This window comes from Micropterus salmoides, unplaced genomic scaffold, assembly GCF_014851395.1.
Source record: "Micropterus salmoides isolate LMB-PRFRI ecotype aquatic unplaced genomic scaffold, ASM1485139v1 Ms_hic_scaffold_21, whole genome shotgun sequence".
In the NCBI taxonomy this organism is placed as follows: domain Eukaryota; kingdom Metazoa; phylum Chordata; class Actinopteri; order Centrarchiformes; family Centrarchidae; genus Micropterus; species Micropterus salmoides.
This window is the reverse complement of record NW_024041262.1, coordinates 1,811,226-1,830,116: the sequence shown is the minus strand read 5'-3', so window position 1 is coordinate 1,830,116 and position 18,891 is coordinate 1,811,226. Positions and strand designations below refer to the sequence as shown.

The following is an 18,891-nucleotide window of genomic DNA, read 5'->3' as shown; positions in this document are numbered from 1 at the left end:
TGTTAATAATAAATGCCAGAACCGTTTATTAAATGTGTTACTTCAATAGGCTACTTTTATTTAAGCTTTTATTTGACTATTGTGTCAAATTATTCCTGACTCTCACTATGATTATAGGTTATTATTTGTTCTTGTTGTTTTCAATCAGCCTACTATAATTATTTGGTTTTCACTCTTAATTCTTTACTGAGTTAAAGTCTATAATTCAACATGGTCATTCAAAATATTAGCCTACGGAATTGATTTCCTATTGATTTCCTTTTCCCTGTGAAATTTTAAGAAATACAAAATAATAAATCACAGTCAAATTCCAGCTGAGCTACATGTGAAAGTGACAACTTTATTCTTACCACAAAAATAGTTTATTAGATACAACCCAACAAAACAAAAATTTACGCTACATTGATTATTTAATGGAATATCACATTTTAAGCGGCCCGTAGACTTAAGAGCGTTTATCGTTCAACACGACATCCAGGAGAAACGAATCTATGGGCCTACTGTCCATTTACAGTGATAACACAGCGACGATCAACACACGACTATGCATTATATACAAAAAGAAAAGTGTCAAATCCAGACGGCAGTCCTGTGTGAAAGGCACTGGGAGATGGTGAAATGCTATATATTTGGGATTGATTTTATACCTAAATATTACATTACAATAGTCTCCTGTCATTCTGGCGTCAAACGACCCCATGAAGGCGAGTGAACAGGCTGAAGTGTCCGGTGATCATCATCCAGTTCCGAATGTCTGAGTAGATCCAGTATCAGTGTGAAGCCTGTGCTTCAGACTAGGGGTTCAGTGTGAACTCGGTGTCGTCCTCTATGTCCAGCTCCTGGTCTGTGTCATCTGACATGTCAGAGTCCAGCTCTGTGTGGGGCAGCTGCGGGGACGCTTGCTCCAGCTCGGACGCCAGGGTTGTCTGCCGGTTCTCCGGGCTCTGGAGACCCGAAGGCTCGGTCGTCTCGTCTCCTTTATGACTCCTCCCGGCGGAACGGTCATCCTCCACCTCCCTCTTACCTCCCTGAGGATTTTCCTGAAGCAAATATAAACAGTTGTATAAATAAAGAGCCTGTCCTTTAAATGTAATCAGCTGTTACCGCTGGTTAATTATAGGGTAGGCTATGTTAATAAGGAATAAAGGGAATGTAAAGTGACATTAGTCAAAACATTTGAACCTGTTTTAGTCTTCGCCATTTCGCTCGTCGATTTTGGAACCAGGTTTTAACCTGAAAGACAAGAAGAAAAATAAATGAATTTCTCTGTGATTTTTAAATGAGCTGCCCGTTTCAATGTAGCTGAGAAGACGAGGAAATAAATTGTTAAAATTTCAACTGCAGTCCAAACTACAAACTGCCGCAAACTGTTGCCTAACACTTCAGTTTGATTTAATCCAGAGAATTAAATCCAGGTTGGAGTACGCTGAGTGAGCACCATCCTCTGCACTCGCGTAGTCCGCAACAACAGATAGGCCGCAGACCAATCCACTAAATGGGAGAGTTACAGTGAATATGGGATGTAGGCCCATAGACAGTTCCCACTGTCACTTAGCCTACTTGATATGGTATGATATTAAACAAGCGCGATTCTGAATTAGGAACAATAGAACAGCCCGCGCTGGGTGCTGTGTGTCCGCACACCTGTCTCTCGCTGAGCTGCAGCATCTTGGCCAGTCGTTTCCTCTCCGGAGGTGAGAGGTATTTCTGCGTCTCAAACTTCTTCTCCAGCTCGATCGTCTGGTCATTAGAGAAGCGGACCTGCCCGCCCTTTCTTTTATGTAAGGGCCGCTGAATGAAGGGGGTCCACAGCACAGGTTTCCCTTTAAAGCAGAAGGAAACAGCTCATTGCACGTCTCACAATGCCATTCACCCACAGAGTCCCTTCCACAGCTCGGGAACCCACGCACAAATAACCAGCCTGCTATTCACATATGGGATTTCAAATCAGAATCAGCTGAGAAGTACGAAATTATTATTATTATTAGTAGTAGTAGTATAGGAGTAGTATAGTAGTAGTATAGTAGTAGTAGTATAGTAGTAGGTTAATCGACATATATATGAAAGAGTTCAAATAAATGAGGAAAAAGTTCAATTAACTGCACAATGTTATTTACTCTCAACATGGTGTTTCAAGTGAGTATTGACCAGATTTATGTGAGCTAAATGACCGTGCAGACTAATCAGCGTGTTTGTCTTTGTGTTTCCTCTCCGGCTGATGGCTGGAACAAACAGCAGCAGAGGCTCGGCCCACAGCGGCCTGCTGCGCGCTGTCTTTTAAGGAAGGTCGTGACAGAGTGAACGCTATGGCCAAATATCCGCTGCATATGCTTCCTGCTTTGTGGTGTGATTATAGGCGATGGCATCCAGCAGCAGACAGCCGTGTCCTCTGCTCTCACTGACACAATGTAAATCTGTTGTGGTCGAAACTGCTGTCAAAGACCTTCTTATTGCTGCTCTTTTCCAAAGGAAGTTAGCTAATCCAGTCCCATGAGATATATTCTCAAAACAAAAATACCATGAAAGGAAACTTTAGCAGGATGAAGCTTAGGGTAATAATTGGCTAACCTGAATGAATAGGCTGAAAGAAAAATAATAACAGCCATGATATAAACGAATAGGCTAATTCTAAACTGTGGGTCTAACAGTTTGTTTTCATTTTTTGTTTCGTTTTTATTGTGTAGGCCTACAAGCTTCCATATGTAAGAGCCGAACTATGATGTGATTTAATAGAATAAAAAAGAAGAGAAAATGCAAAATGCCTAAATATCCTATACACAAATTCAGCGCGACAGAAGGTTGTTGGTCTACTTGCTTCTTTTTACTTCACTTAATTTGATTTTTTTTTTTTTTTTTATAGTACCTAGCCTGTTCTCCTAAATGAGACTTTATATTTTCTGGTGGGTCCCCTGGGGTGGATGTGCTGCTCTGTTTGCTTTATTTTCTTCTCGCCGCCGACCAGAAAGAAAGTCAGCCACATCCTCGCAGGCCAGGCAGGGGAAGTGCAACAATATGTGAAAAACGGATCCCGGGCTATCAGAGGCCGAGTGTTTCCTGAATATGTCTGTATTGAGGATGTCGATAAAATAATCAGCAGCGTGCAGCGAGCTCCCGAGGAAGCGGCTGGCCGGGGTGAGCCAGGAAAACATTTAACAGCTTCTGAAACCAGATTTACTCCTATCGACAGGCTCACGGCTTCCGCTTTGAACGGAAAAGGCCCGGCTTGTTCAGCCCGACACAGAGTCAGACGATCCGCTTGACACACTATACTTAAGAGGATAATCACTCAGCCTCTAACCCAACCGCAGTCTAATAAAGACTCAAATCCTAACCTCTGAAACAATATAATGTGAACCAATTAACACACTGGGCCTGAACCCTGGCTCCTGTCCATGAACCCGAATCTCCTATATGATGTTTATATAAGGTCACATATTTAATAGTTGTACCACTACTTTAGTGTCTTATTCTGGACAATTATGATATCTCTGAAAACTTAGGTGATGACCAGAATTTAAAACAAGCCATGCAGCAGGCACCGGTGGATCTGACAAACCTGAAAGGATTCATCTCAAATCCCAAATAATATAATAATCATTTCTTTCTTGTGGGGGACATTTGGTCCTCACAAATACATGAAAACACACACAAAGCAGTGAAATAACATGTGATTTAGAGCCCAGCTATGTTTTAGTCACTGGCTGACTTGCTCCTCTGATGTTTCGGGAACAATGGGAGTCAGGAAAAAGAGTCAAGGTTGCCATGCACCCTCCGCCACCCCCCAATCACCACCACAGCAGACTGAATGGATAAGCCTGCTGCTATTGTGGCCCCAAATATGTCTGTCACAATAACAATGTGACTCATGAGTGCGTGGCCAGGCCTCATGCAGAAATGTTCTTTGGGACTGAAATGAGCCTTAAGAAAGGAACGCCTCAAAATACTCTGTCATTTACACTACAATTTGTTTGGCTACATATAACTGTAGAATGTCTTGAGTTCGATATGCATGCATGACCAAGCGTGATATATTTATGCAAACTAGTTTCGTTGGCACTGAAAGGAAGCTTGTGAAGACAGGAGCGTTTTCAAGAGTAAAAAGTGCTCCTATTGCCACATCATCCAGTTTGATTTCTCTTGAGCTGAAATGGACAAAGTTCATGACACACAAAAAAGATAATTTGGTGCACAATAAGGAATGATCGAAATGCAACATGCAAAACTTTTGGGGAAAAAAAGTTTCAGAAGCACTACAGATGTTTACAATGTCATTGGGCCAACAGTCTACAGCTTTGACACACATGGAAACAAAAACCACGATAGTCCCGGGTGATTCTGTAAATTACATTCATTGTAAAGAACAAAGAATATGTGAGTCCAAAATTAAACTTCTAAGCGGTTTTACGCACAGTAGCCCAACTTACCGAGAGGGTCGTGCCTCAGCAGCGCCTGTGCGTACTCCCCCATGGAGCGGTGCTGGTGGTGGAAGGGGTAGATGGAGCCTGCCAAAGTCCCGGCGGAGGCGTACGTTGCCGTCAACGCCGCAGCGGCATGGTGAGACAGTGCCGGATGGATCGGTGTGGGTTCATAAATCGGCGTCCGGTACGGCGAGATGAGACTTGTGAAAGAGGAGTTGGGCGACGGAAGAGTCGGTGTGGGGATGACCGGAGCGGAGCAGGAGGAGAATGAGGAGGTGGATGAGAATGAAGAAAAAGAGGGAGAGGACGAAGAGGTTGTGGTGGCAGTCCTCCCCAGAATGTCCTCGATGTAGAAGGGTGTCGGGTGAGTCGGCTGGATGGGAGTCGGTGCGTAAAGCGGAACGCTCATGGTGCCTTTTGCCGCCGCTGAGCGCTGGAACTGAGAAGGCTGCGTCCCCCTTTCTCTCCCTACAGCCTTCCTCTTTTTCGACAGTATCTCAAAATAACTTCTTTACATACTACCAAATGTCTACTGTAACTTTCTGCGCAAACTTGAGTCCACTGACTACCCGAAACACACTATAGAAAGTAATTCAGGGCTGCGGAGAAGATCGTTAGAGTGTGTGGGTGTCCATCAGGTTGCTGTGGTGGACTAGCTGGCACTTGATCTAACTGTTGGGGCTGTTATCTTGCTGCAGGCTGAGGTGGGAGGAGATAAGTGGACGGCAAACTTCCTGCAGGTGGCCAGCAGCCGTTTCTGATTGGCTTTCTAGCAGCTCCAGTCGAGACACACAGTGATCAGATGACAGGAGAGAAGAGATAATTGTATTTCAAGAGAATCAGATCACTGCAGCCAATCATCTGGAAACCAGCAAACCGAAATCTTTAGTTTGAGTGATATAATAGTGCAGCGATGACACGAATCGTAGGCTTGTGTTAATAAAGTAGTTCCTAATCAAATAGGCCAAATCAGAATAATAAGAGTATCTAATAATGTTATCATTGCATTTATCTTGCTAGAAAGCGCTACAGGCAGAAGAAGTGTGTAACCGGGTTACTGCAACTAATCGTACATTTTGGAAAGCAGAAATTGTTGTAGTCTATATATTCACCGAAAAACAAACGTCCAAATAGCAATCGGCACCTAAAAGGTTTCATGAAAAAGTAACGAATCAATGAAAAATACGAGATTCTATCTCCCTATTGAAAAAGATTCAAAAAGAGATGAAGATAGATGGAAGTGAAATGCAAACTTCCTTGCACCAAATTTCCAATTGATTTAAATTAGATATGTAAGCAGACAGGAGGTCATTTACTAATGGCTAAATATGTGAATTTGTCTTCTTATTCTGTGAGCCTTTTGCCAGCCAGACTGGTCATGCAACTGGAAGTCTGTGATTGTAGGCTACACGTTTTGCAGCCTACATGTAGGTAGTCTACTGTGTACTTTGTAAAACTCAGAGGAGGAACAAGTATTCAGACCATTTACCAAAAGCAATACTGGAATATAAAAATAATAAATTACAAGTAAAATTACAGCATTTAAAATCTGACCTGTAAGAAGTGTCATCAGCAAAATATATTTAATGTATACTTGTTAAGCATAATGGCAACTTTCAGTCTTCAATATTACTGGGTTATTTTTACTGCATTAATGTGTGCAGTTTGCCGGTTAATTCTTAAGTTCGGTTAAAACTATTTTGTTCAAGCTGGAATTAAGGGAGAGAGGTTGCCTAAATTCTCTCCAAAGCTTTTGGCCACAGCGGATCTCTTCACAGAAAAACTGTGATACAGGTTTTGTTTTCTTAAAGCAGAGCATAGGCTGTTAAACATAACTGTAATAATGTAGAATGCATTGACTGTCCTGGTGTATTTGGGAAAAATTAACACAAATAGGGAAAGACTGTATCAGCAGATACCCAGTATTAAAGGATCAGAAATAATAAGCCGCTTCATGCTGAGGCTCTTGTTCAAGGGCCCCATGACACCTTCGGCCACTGGCACTGTGCCCGTTAGGCCTGTTCATTTATCTTTTCCTGTTGGCACACCCACACAGGCATGGAAACTGAACATAAAAGTCATACTTCTTGACTCCTCTTAACATTTTCTCACACTGTTGTTGAGTGTTAGGGCCGCCTCCTCAAACCACACACTCACTGACAGTATGTAGCCCCTATTGCCATACTGGTTAAAACTAAATAAATACATATATAAAATATGAATGGATGTTGTATACTTGGATTTTATTATCAGTGTGACCTGTAGTTTGTATTTCTTCACCTTCTATCATGCCTTTATATTAGTTACAGTCAGACTATTTCCTGAGTTTCTGTACCCTACCCTAAACTGAATGAATTGCTACGTTTATTCACACTGTCAGAGATGCAGTTTCGGTGGGGAAATACTGAATCCTCTATTTCTTTTTTTGTTTGGCTACATGTAATCAAATGTGGTCTAAAATACTGGAGTCCATGTGTAAAATACCCAGCATGATACTTTCCTCTACAATGGACCAGAAAACCCTCAAATTCTTAAAAAATAAATCCAGACGCCATGATCTCAGTGTTTGAGCCATGGCCCTGGTTTTAGTTAAATGGGTCTTTGACTAATCAAACAGTTTGGTTATCTTTGGTAATGTATTACAAGGTACTGCAATCCACATCCCTAACGGTGCAGCTGAATGGCGAGTGATTAACTCATCATTTGAATGTTTGGAGTTTTCCTGTGCATTTCACATATCAATGTAGTTGAGTTAATATAGTATGATAACGGCTGTAAATGCAAATCCCTTTAATGGCTCTAATAGCATGCTTAGCCCCTCACACGCGTTTCCGCAAATTGTTAAACAATAACCGACAACTTCTGTTACACCACAAACGGAAAAGCTGCCTCTGCTTCTGAAGGCTCCAGCTGGACGTCTCGTGATTATCTACATGTTTTATTACCACAGGTGACTTCAGTGATGATATGGTTACAAGTCACGCTTCAGTGTTGGGAGGAAGCCTGTTGCTGCTCACTGATAATGCTCGAGCTAATAGAATCCAATGGTTCGGTCCTCTGATGCGTCTTTAAAGCGCGCGCCGCTGCCAACTTTCTAACGGCCGTAATTTAGATAAAGTGGACTCAGAGAGCAAACAGGGATATGAGTAGCCTTGAAGACATGAAAGAAATCACCACACGGCTAATATTTGGACTGTGACAATGATTGCTGCTCATTGATCCAGCTAGCTTCCCGCGGCGTCAGACTCCTGTCCAAAAACGATTGATAACTTCTCAGCAGAGGCGCCACAGCCTGGCAGTTACTGTGAACAATTCAACACGGTGTCTCCTGCTTACGGCTGAACATTATCCAAATATTCATGACAGCACTTAACTATTCTGTGAATACAAGCGCAGTGTTTTGCTGATTGTAATACGGGAGAAAACAAAGTAATAAACTAAGGATCCTTTCTCAGCTCAGATTATCCGGATGGACCAGCTGTTTCCCAAACAAAACTCCATTGGCCAACATTTTTTAACAGTTATAGTTTTAACTTTGTACATGGACAAGAAAGATGTGAGTGCACCCTGATTACTGATTAGACCTCTACTCAAGTCTGTGAGCGGGTGTACAGACTGTACTTGAATGACAGCTCCCTCATTTCGCTTTAAGCTTTTTTGTACCTGCTGGACAATTTACAGTCATAACTGTTATTAGTTCCTCGAGTTCGGTGACTTCACGAACAAGGCTCCACCGAAGTTACACCTCCCTGGAGGGGTAACTAGAATGAGTAACTGAAAAACCCTGCGAGGGGGTGCAGGGCCTTTATGTCACCTTATACTGTGTTGAGAGATAACAAGTCAAGATTTTGGCTTAAACCATAACTTTGATTGATTTAACCCACTTTTGACAAAGTACTAAATATTTAATAACTCAAACATGTAAGACAGCCAGTCATCACTGCCTTATTTTGAGATATGAAGTTAAAACCTGTAAGAAAATAAGATGAAACTTTTGACTTACTAGGACATAATTATGATACAAAAATACAGTATGACTACAAAAAAATCCTACAATAACTAATAATTTATAACTAATTTGGACTTTAAAAAAGTAGTAGAATGCAGCTTTTTAATCATTTTAGTTTTTCCTGGAGGGAATGGTCTTCCATTCATATTTTAGCCTAGCACCATTAATATCTGCAATATGGACTACAGCAGTCTGGTTTCATGGTACAGCCTAATAAAAACCTCTCCACCTGGTGGATATATTATAAGTATGCACTAATACCATTTTCCTCTATTCCTCTCCTGTACTTGATTACAGACATAAGGCAGTGAAGGTAGCTTTGTCATTTCAAACAGTTTGCTTAAAGATGAAGAAACAAAGAAAGTAAAAAGAAAACTATAAATATGAACAAAGATGTCTACATTAAAAAAAAAAAAAATCTCTTCCTGGGGATACCTTCACCCGGTTGCAAACACAGCTGCTGTGGTAACCATGCTTTACACTTTTTTGTTGCTAACTGTGAAGGCCCTAAGGTTTTCTCTCTCAGCCAGCATTGTAATGGGCAGAAAAAGCTAACAGCGATGTGTAGTAAAGAAACAGATTTGTCATGACCAGCAGCCACTCTGTTGTGCATGATGTCAGAAATATCATTGGCAAGAAATCTAAGTATTTACTTTTTTTGTTTATATTTATTCACTCTGCAAGTGCATAATAATGTAAATTAGACATACAGGATATACTTCTGCTGATGGAACACTATCAGATGTGGAGTACACCAAACAAAAAAAATTAAAACAGTTCAACACTCAGTCAAATGTCTTTTTTAAATTAACCAGCAAGGCAGCTCCACAAATAAATCTTCAGGTAAACTGGCTAATATGTTACTTGCCTTGCAAAAATAGACCAGAGATCTGGCAAAATGTTACCGCAGTACTCTTTTTTACACTGTTTCTGCCTATCAAAAAGATTTCCCACAATTGGGCTGCAAACAGAAACTACTTTAATAAAGAAATTATACAAAAATAAACTAATATTTTAAATGTTTTCAGCATAAATCAGAAAATCCTGCAGTGTGATGTTTTTCTCAAATGTTTAATAAGTCTGTCTGTTTGACTTTAATGTCTCAAAAGGTGTGCACTGTCAAGCAATCTTCACTAACACAGTGTATCATTTCTCATTTTCCTGTAGTAGTAAATTGTAGTACGTATGTATACTGTATAACCTTTCCATCAACCGGGCAGAATGATTCGAGACAGAGACGATGCAGTAGAATGTGGACTAGAAGAGAGTCCAGCGCCGAGTGATTACACTGGTCCATTGATTTCCAAACCATCAGTGCTTGTGACGTCTCAATTAGTCACACTTGCTCAACAACACGCCCTGGAGAACCTGGTGTGTTTAGACTGGATGTTCTCGTCATTGGAAAAGCCAAGCAGGTGACTCAAGCCTAACTGTGAACCAGACAGAAACTTCAGGTTTTCATTTTGATCTCAGAGTGTGTCCCTAAGGTGTCAGCTTCTGGTGGTTTTGTACAGTCCAAAGCCTGCTCTGACTCTGAGCAGGGCTGCAGAGAGAACAGGATACGCTCCAGTGTCCACTGCTCCTCATGTAAGGCATGCTCCTCAAGGGTGAACTGACCCTGCTTGGTCCGGATCAGTTCCTTCACGTGAGCACATGATGACAGAGCTATGGCACACAGGCAGTGATTATTCTCATGGTTAAGTGTTCGAAGGTTTGATTTCTGATGGGTCTGTTCTGTTTATTGACTTTTCCATAAACATGCTGATGAAGATATTGAGAAATAGAATTAATTAATCTCACCTTTTCCCAGGTCATCCACCAAGCTTCTGACATAAAAGCCACCACCACACTCAATATCTGTTACAGAAATAAAACTGTTTTAACTATTTGAATATGTGCTACGAAAGAAAATGGAAACAGGAAATCACATCTAAATGGCTATTGTAAATACCAGAAAGAAAAAAATGCCGCATTACGCAGCGAGCGCTAACCCAGAGTGAAGTGAGGAGGCTTGAACTCTTGCAGGGTCAGGTTGTACACAGTGACTGGTCTGGCTGGTTTGGCCTCAACCTTGTGACCTTTCTTCAGCAGGACAGACAGACGCTGGCCATCTTTTTTCAGTGCGGAGTAGCTGAAATGACAGGAAATCAATAAATCACACCATACTTTTACTGGATATGCACACACCGCAAAAAACTAAAATCTTAGTAAGATTAATTATCTTAACTGAAGGCCAAACATACTTGTTTTTTGTCTGACAAGATATTTCTTCTTACCAGGCAGCTTTTATGTAAGAGAATTTCACTTGTTTCAAGTTTTTTTGGCCTTAAATAGCAAGGGAAATATTCTTGTTCTGTTGGCAGATAATAGTGCTTATTTTAAGTAATATTTCCCCCATTTTAATGCTTTTTTCCCCTCTTGTTTTTGAGAGCTCAGTTTTTGCAGTATACACAAAATCCCTCCCACAAAGTAGCAAGTTCCCATTTTCCTCAGTGTGAAATGTTGCAACTTCCGGCTGTCTGCCTAGATCAAGTGCCTAAGAAACATGATCGCATCACACTGATCCTGGCTACCTGTTGCCTTGAGAATAGATTTACAAAATTGATTACTTGAGTGGCCTAGGCCCATGTTATTTAGAAGATATTTTAATGCCTTATGCTCCTTCCTGCTCCCTGACATCCTCATATGCATCATTCCTGGTTGTTCCAAGGTCCAGATTTATCCAGAAAGGGTGCCTTTGTCTTTGCAGTTAGGGCTCCGAGACTGTAGAATGACCTGCCTGAGGAGATCAGGGCTGCAAACTAAAATTTGTTTTAGTATGCGTCGGAGGGGTTTGCCCAAAGGGCAGGGATGCAACAAATCACAAAACTCACAGTTCGGATCATATCATGGTTTTGAGTCACAGATCAGATCATTTTTCGGATCAGCCACCAAGGTTATTATAGTTTTGAATTTGTCATTAGTTTAATTTTTATTTTGTTTTGACTTTTATTTTTTTTTTAATTTCAGTTTAGTTTTAATTAGTTTTTAACATTCCTTCATTTCTTAATAAGACGTTGACTGTGAAACATTTGCAGGAACAATGTTGTGGAAAACTCATTCATGAGATCTCATGATTCTGCACTCAGGAGTAGCTGAGTCACATGTGACCCCTAGTGGTAAAATTCAGTATACTGGTCTTTTGCTTAATATCAGTCCAGTTTGAAAAGGTTTACATTGGCCCAGCCATAAGTGACAGGTGCACAATACAACTCTAAAGGCTGCAAGGTTCACTGCACCATTATGAAAAAAGTGGGAGTTAAAAATCCTTACTACTATTAGGTTACCCGAACACCAATTACTCTGCCAAAACCTTTATAGTTTAGATTTGAGAGTAAATTCATGTGTGTGAAATCTTCAATATCTTCAGCATTTAAAAAGGCCCAGTGTGTAAGATTGAGGGGGATCTATTGGCAGAAGTATGTTTTCACAAGTGTATCACCTCAAACTAAGGATCAATGTGTTTTAGAAGCTTAAATGAGCCCAGGGAGGTCTTCTCTCCACCATGTTGAACTGCAATTTTTCAACAGTAGCCCAGAACGGACAAACCAAACACTGGCTCTACAGTGGGCCTTTCATATTTTTTGGCAGGTTTTTTGGACACCGTAGATTCTCTAACACTCTTGGAAGAGAAGAGTGAGGGGAGGGGTATTCATTTGGTTGCAATCAACTTCACTGCTAAATGCCGATAAACCCCTAACCCTGACTCCCGCTGAATGCATTGTTCTCGTTTTATGAAGGCAAATCTGGCCTTTCAAAAAAGAAACTGCACTGGCTGGCAGTGTCACCCTGTTTTTGAGATGTATCTAGCCGTTATGGCAAGAAACACAGGCTTTGCATATAGGTTTTGAAAGATAACATCTTGTGAGGTCTACACGTATTCAGGCTCAGTAATGGAGCATCTGTTATCCGTTCACAAGGTTTTACAAGGTAAGTTCTTACGACATTGGCTGTATGCAAATTCTGTGCAAATTACCTTATGAAAAACATAGTGCACCCTGTGCAGTCACTTCAGTATACATCACCCTCCATAAGGGCAAAAAATGGGCTGCACAGGTCAGGCTTGTGTTCAGATGTGCTAGATCTCTTTAATCTGGCCTCAGAAATTCCAACTCATAGACTTTGAATTGGAGTGTGCACCAATGTAGAGATTTACTCTGTACTGTACTCTTAATGGAAAAGTCTTGTTGTGTCCAACCAGCGGTCTTAAACTCAAAGATATCCAGTTTACTCTCATGGAATACTAAGAAAACAAACAAATAGTCACAGTTGAGAAGCTGGAGTCAGTATATGTTTTGCTTTAGACCCAGTTTGCAGTCCACAAAAGGTGCACAGGTACTACACCAGTACACAAGGAGCCAATAAATCATGAGCAGTTGCCAAAGTCTCCGTAGACTGTAGACTAAAATAATTTCAGCACACGTACAGGGCCTCCAGACATGGTATGAGCTTGTCTTCCCTGTCCACTGACATGCATGGCTGATATAGCTATATCTTAGAGCAAAACTTAAATAATGGGGGAAACTGTTTTGAGTTTGAGTCATGGTAGACAAATACTTGAACACTATGATTTGGTACAATGGTTTGTTATTTGTAACAATTTTGCAAGCACATATATTCACATATTTGTCCAGTTTATTCATAACACACTCCATGTGAAAAGGCCTTTAAGGCAGACTAAAGACACCTCTGGAGCTACCCTGTACTCAAATCAAAGCAGAAAGTAGAAACTGAAAAATAAGGGCCCAGATTATGGAATCACCAAATTCCAAAGGCCTTTTCCAACTTTCTATGTACAGTAAATTGACAAAATATCCTGAGGGTGGTGCAACAGAAAAACTGATGAGCATGAATATGCACAATACATTTCATAGCTTTCTGCTAATTAGGTTTGTATTGTGTGTGTGAATGGAGACTTTGACCGGATGAGCCAAGTTAGAAAAGTTTCTTTGACATACACAATATTTTCTCAGATTGGAGCTTTTACTCACAGTGGAGGAACTTGCATGATGTCACCAGTGAAAGCTTTCAGCTTGTCCTCAAGGTCCAACCTAGTTATGTGTTCTGTAGGCAAAAGGTTTCAGGTGGGCATAAATGATGTAAAGTGAGAATGCATTCACAAAAAAGACCTGTTAATAGAATATATTTATGAGTTAACAAAATGCTAAGTGAATGAAATGAATCTATATCAAATCAATTTTTGGTGTGACCACCCTATGCCTTCAAAACAGCATCAATTCGTCTAGGTACACTTGCACAAAGTCAGGGATTTTGTAGGCATTTTGTCAGTTGAATGATTAAACAATTATTTCACACAGGTGCTAATTGAAGCCAATTCAACATGTAGGATGAAACAATAAACGGAAATGGCAACATTTTTCCACACACGTCTAAAGATTTTGCATACTACAGCACATCTTCCCTGAAAAACAGGATAAGGGCTCAGCCAGTGCTCTGTAGATCTTTGAGGGTTAATAATGATGTTTAAGCCAGCATTTAGTGCCACTTTAGAGCCTCTGAAATAGCTTCTTCCCAATCAACCCAAGTTGTAACATGAATACTTGTGAGGTATATGGCTGCCCACATACTGCTAGCGAGAGAGCCTTTGCCATAGATATAAAATCAATATTAGATATTTTATATCAATGGCCATCTCGCTTCCTTCCCATCTCTGTTGAGAGTTGCACATGCACAGTACCAATCAGGCAGGATGTAGCGAAACTAAAACCATAGCCTAGGGAGCTGTAGGCTGCGAGCCCGATTGAATGGTTTGACGGCTGTAGTGCATATCCCAACCCGTTTCATAAAAAGACAAGAAGACCAACTCCAATTATTTCTAAATGCGGATCCTCAAGTTAACTTCAAAGGTCCAAATGGCAGAAAAATGCCTCATCTACTCACCCTTTCCTTAGCCGCAAGCATTAGTCTGGCAATTGTATCCGAGACTGAGCACAACTTTCTGAGCCATAAAGAATATCCAATACACCTATCTTCAAACTTTTCAATGCCTGTTCCTCCGTTGGTGAATACGGCACAACAGGCCTACTGTTGTCAATTTAATTAGTCAAAAAGACCATGGTGATGATATGAAAACAAAACAAATACTCTGACTCATTGCAGGGCTTTTTTGAAGTAGCGTGGCCACGTAACATGTTGCTGAGCCACAGTGTTATTTATTAATAAATTTGGTCTACTTTTTTCATACAAAACATAGCCTCATGGCTGTATACAGACATATACAGCCATATTCTTAGTAAAGAATAATATAAGAATATTTTCCAGACATATAATTATCTAATCTAAAACGACCCCACAGTGGGATTTCTGACACGGTGCTGGAGAACTTCATAAATAGAGACAGAAACTGCAGAAAGGGAGGCATGCACACAGAGATTAGACTGCTGAATAGGATTAACTGTTCATATGAAATAATGCAATTCGTACTTCAGTATTTACCATAGTCTTTCTCCAGAATCACACTTCCAGTGGCATCAAGAGTATCCGTTGCTTTCCCCAGTTCACCTACAGCAACATATTTCTGAAAAACACACATCACTTTGTCTCATTCTCAACACAAAATATTAAATTATACAGACAGCGAATCTTTCATTTGGTATGAATGCATTGTCCTCAGTGAAATACCTAAAACATTAACAATAACAATTTAGCCTACCAACATTAAGCCATCCAGAACAAGAATACACTTCAGGTCAACCACAGAATAACCCAGTGAAAAGTCCAGGGCGCTCAACATTCATATCTGGCTGCGTGAAAATTCTGTGGAGTTTACACTACGAGCGACACCTTCTGCTTAACACAGATCCAATTTTAAGCATAAAAATATCGATTAGAGCTGATTTAAGTTGAATTTAAATACTATTTTCATGTTTTAGAAGATCATTTTTGGGATTATTGTATGTACTTCAATACAATATATTATGAAGTATTCCAACTAAGTAATCTTTGATATTTCTCTCATTAGTTTTGTATTTCCTGACTAGTGCTTTTTGATGTTCTTGTCTCGGTCTCGGACATTGAGGACTCGGGATTTTATTTCAAGACCAGTCAAGACCATAACTTTGGGAATATCAATTAATTGCTTTTGCATTGTCTGATTTCTTAACATCCTAACTTTGATTGGAAGTAAAACTTAATGCTTCAAATGCAACCAATAACCCTAAAACATGTTGTTACCGTTAACGACTGTCACCTCTCCCTGCGATGCTTACACTGATTTCAGCTCTTAGTGTTTGTATGTGGGTGTTTTAATGGGAAAGTGGATCTTTCAGATCACTTTGAGAAGTATGATCTCATTTCACATTTTATTGCGTGCCACGTGATGCAGGGAACTGGTCTTGGTCTTGACTCTGTCTCGCCCTCCCTCTGTCTTGGTCTCGACTGCTCTCAGCCCCTAAAAGTCTTGGTCTTGTCTCGGTCTCGATAAACTCTGGTCTTGGTCTCGGTTTGGGCGGTCTTGACTACAACACTATTCCTGACTTTGTACAACTTTAGTCTGATTTTATCTTATCATACACTCATCCACTACTTTATTAGGTACACCGTGCTAGTACTGGGTTGGACCCCCTTTTGCCTTCAGAACTGCCTTAATTCTTCAAGGTATACTTTCAACAAGGTGTTGGAAATATTCCTCAGAGACTTTGGTCCATATTGACATGAGAGCATCGCGCAGTTGCTGCAGATTGGTCGGCTGCACATCCATGATGCAAATCTCCCGTTCCACCACATCCCAAAGGGGCTCTATTGGATTGAGATCTGGTGACTGTGGAGGCCACTGGAGTGCAGTGAACTCACTGTCATGTTCAAGAAACCAGTTGGAGATGATTTGAGCTTTGTGACATGGAGCATTATCCTGCTGGAAGCAGCCATCAGAAGATGGTACACTGTGGTCATAAAGGGATGGACGTGGTCAGCAACAATTTAAACGATGCTCAGTTGGTACTAAGGAACCCAAAGTGTGTCAAGAAAATATCCCCCACACCACCAGCCTGAGCTGTTGATACAAGGCAGGATGGATCCATGCTTTCATGTTGTCCACTCCAAATTCTGACCCTACCATCTGAATGTCGCAGCTGAAATCGAAACTCATCAGACCAGGCAGCATTTTTCCCAATCTTCTATTGTCCAGTTTTGGTGAGCCTTTGTGAATTTTAACCTCAGTTTCCTGTTCTTAGCTGACAGGAGTGGCACCCGGTGGGGTCTTCTGCTGCTGGAGGCCATCTGCTTCAAAGTTCAACATGTTGTGCGTTCAGAGATGGTGTTCTGCACACATTTGGCTGTAACGAGTAGTTATTTGAGTTACTGTTGCCTGTCTGTCATCTCGAACCATTCTGCCCATTCTCCTCTGACAGCAACAAGGCATTTTCATCGACACGACCGCCGCTCACTGGATATTTTTTCTTTTTCATCAGATCAGCAGTTTGTGAAATACTCACACCAACCCGTCTGGCACCAACAACCATGCCATGTTCAAAGTCACTGAAATCTCCTTTCTTCCCCATTCTGATGCTCGGTTTCAACAGTAAGTTGTCTTGACCATGTCTTCATACCTAAATGCATTGAGTTGCTGCCATGTGATTGGCTGATCAGCTATTTGTGTTAACAAGCAATTGAACAGGTGTACCTAATAAAGTGGCCTGTACATTCTGTTGTAGCTACTCAACACATCCTACAGGGACACAGCTGTCTGGACAGTACTAACCTACAAGATCAAATTGTTCCACAGCTTTCATCAAATCTGTATTATGTTTCTAACTCATTTATAGATCTTTGTTGTTGGTGTTTTGTATGGTTTTATAATAAACAGAAATGTCAAAATGGAAACACACATTCTTTTTAAGCAGACCAATTTCGCAATTTAGATAATTTAGCTCTTGTTCACATAACTCACCTTAGAACCAGCCAACATTGTACTGAGCATCTTTGTGCCATTCCCAATGCCAACAACTGAAAGAAACAGAGACAGTGTAAAGAGTCTAATGTCCTGATAGCAGACCCAAGAGGTGGAGATATTCATCACACCCAATGATAAAAATGTGACCAAACACCACACTGATGATTTTGCTAATTTTACAGTCTTACCAGTAGTGGCCTCTGCCTGCTGTGTATTTGACTGCACAGAGATCCCTTTCAAAAGTGATTTCATTGTAAGTGATGGAGAACAAATCCGCAGCCCTAGTCTTGTGTAAAATTAATTCTTAAGTTCAACCAAAGCGATTATGAGGCTTCAGCAGTCTCAGCTAGTCAAATCAAATGAATATCTTCCAAAGTTAGTCTTTTTAATACCAAATTCACTCTTTGCATTTCCACAGACAGTATTTCATTGGTGCAGGTACAGTAACAAAAAGTGTGAATTTCGTACTTAAAAGACTAACTTTGGAACTTGATTTTAGCTTCGGCCGAACATTAGAATATTGTTATCACAAAAATAGGACGGTGGATTTAGCCCCCCAGTGCTTACATTAGAATTCCTTTAAGATAAGGGGTCTCTTTGGGGCATGAATTCGGGCAGGATGAATGATGCAAACAAACAAGGGCGGGTTGTCAGTGTTTTAAGACAGACCTGAAAAAATGTGAACCTATCATTTAACACCTTGTTGACAGCTTACAGCAGGCAAATGTAATTTTTTTGTAAATAAAACTCTCCCCCTCTGATATGCGTGGGGTCTTAATGGCATGGTCTCCTCATCCTTACATCCCTACCACCTTTGAAACCAAACCTGTGCCCACGGTCAGTATAACGGTACATCAGCAGTGGCTATTTGTAACAGGTTACGTGTTTGGCTGGAATTTTCCTTTAATAAAGAAAACTGCTCCACTACAACCAGGGGGAAAAAATGAGTAGGCCTGCAGCTGGATGGAACCGGGACGCTTACCCAGCACCCCACTGGCAGCGCTGTCCAGCGTCCCTCCGTGCCCCATCTTCAGGCTCTGCTTCTTCCTCTTCCGCGGGTTTGGGTTTTGAACTCCAGCTTCTGAGAGACAAGTGACACAAACACATTTCACTATCAGCTCCAACAAATGAAAATATAAGTCACTTGATAGTGTAAGTCGACTTATATCCTGATTGCTATGCTCGTTTTACCTTTGAGTAAAGCTTCTTTGAGTGCATTTAACACGTCTGCAGATGTCGGCCCTTGTTTTTTATATATTGCAAACAGTCCATTTAAAGCCTGTAGTTTAGATAGAGAACTAGTTATCGGAGCTGCAGCGCTGCTTATGTTTCCTGCCATGCTTGTTTTATTCTTCTTCGGCCAATATTATTCTTCCTCTACTTGTTGTGCTGCCGACTGCAGATAAGCGAGCCCTTTTGGTATTCCGCCATCTGCTGGATCAGCAAGTTAGTATTTCCTGTTTGGGCTCCAAGCCAAAATAACACAACGATACAACATGACATCATGCCCCCTT

The 18,891-nt window shown here is 40.9% G+C and overlaps 2 protein-coding genes across 2 annotated transcripts; both read right to left on the bottom strand.

Moving 5' to 3' along the window:
* Nucleotides 1-315: 315 nt before the first annotated feature.
* On the bottom strand, nucleotides 316-5,097 carry hhex (hematopoietically expressed homeobox). Its single transcript, XM_038736032.1, has 4 exons — nucleotides 4,425-5,097; nucleotides 1,645-1,823; nucleotides 1,183-1,233; nucleotides 316-1,040 (listed from the first exon to the last, which is right to left on the bottom strand). Exons 1-4 carry the CDS (start codon nucleotides 4,825-4,827, stop codon nucleotides 795-797), a joined length of 879 nt encoding a protein of 292 aa, XP_038591960.1. The 5' UTR covers nucleotides 4,828-5,097; the 3' UTR covers nucleotides 316-794.
* Nucleotides 5,098-9,075: 3,978 nt separating this feature from the next.
* Nucleotides 9,076-18,736, bottom strand: trub1 (TruB pseudouridine (psi) synthase family member 1). Its single transcript, XM_038734983.1, has 8 exons — nucleotides 18,569-18,736; nucleotides 18,360-18,458; nucleotides 17,375-17,430; nucleotides 14,923-15,004; nucleotides 13,458-13,530; nucleotides 10,419-10,558; nucleotides 10,228-10,284; nucleotides 9,076-10,092 (listed from the first exon to the last, which is right to left on the bottom strand). Exons 1-8 carry the CDS (start codon nucleotides 18,714-18,716, stop codon nucleotides 9,878-9,880), a joined length of 870 nt encoding a protein of 289 aa, XP_038590911.1. The 5' UTR covers nucleotides 18,717-18,736; the 3' UTR covers nucleotides 9,076-9,877.
* Between the last annotated feature and the right edge of the window lie 155 nt (nucleotides 18,737-18,891).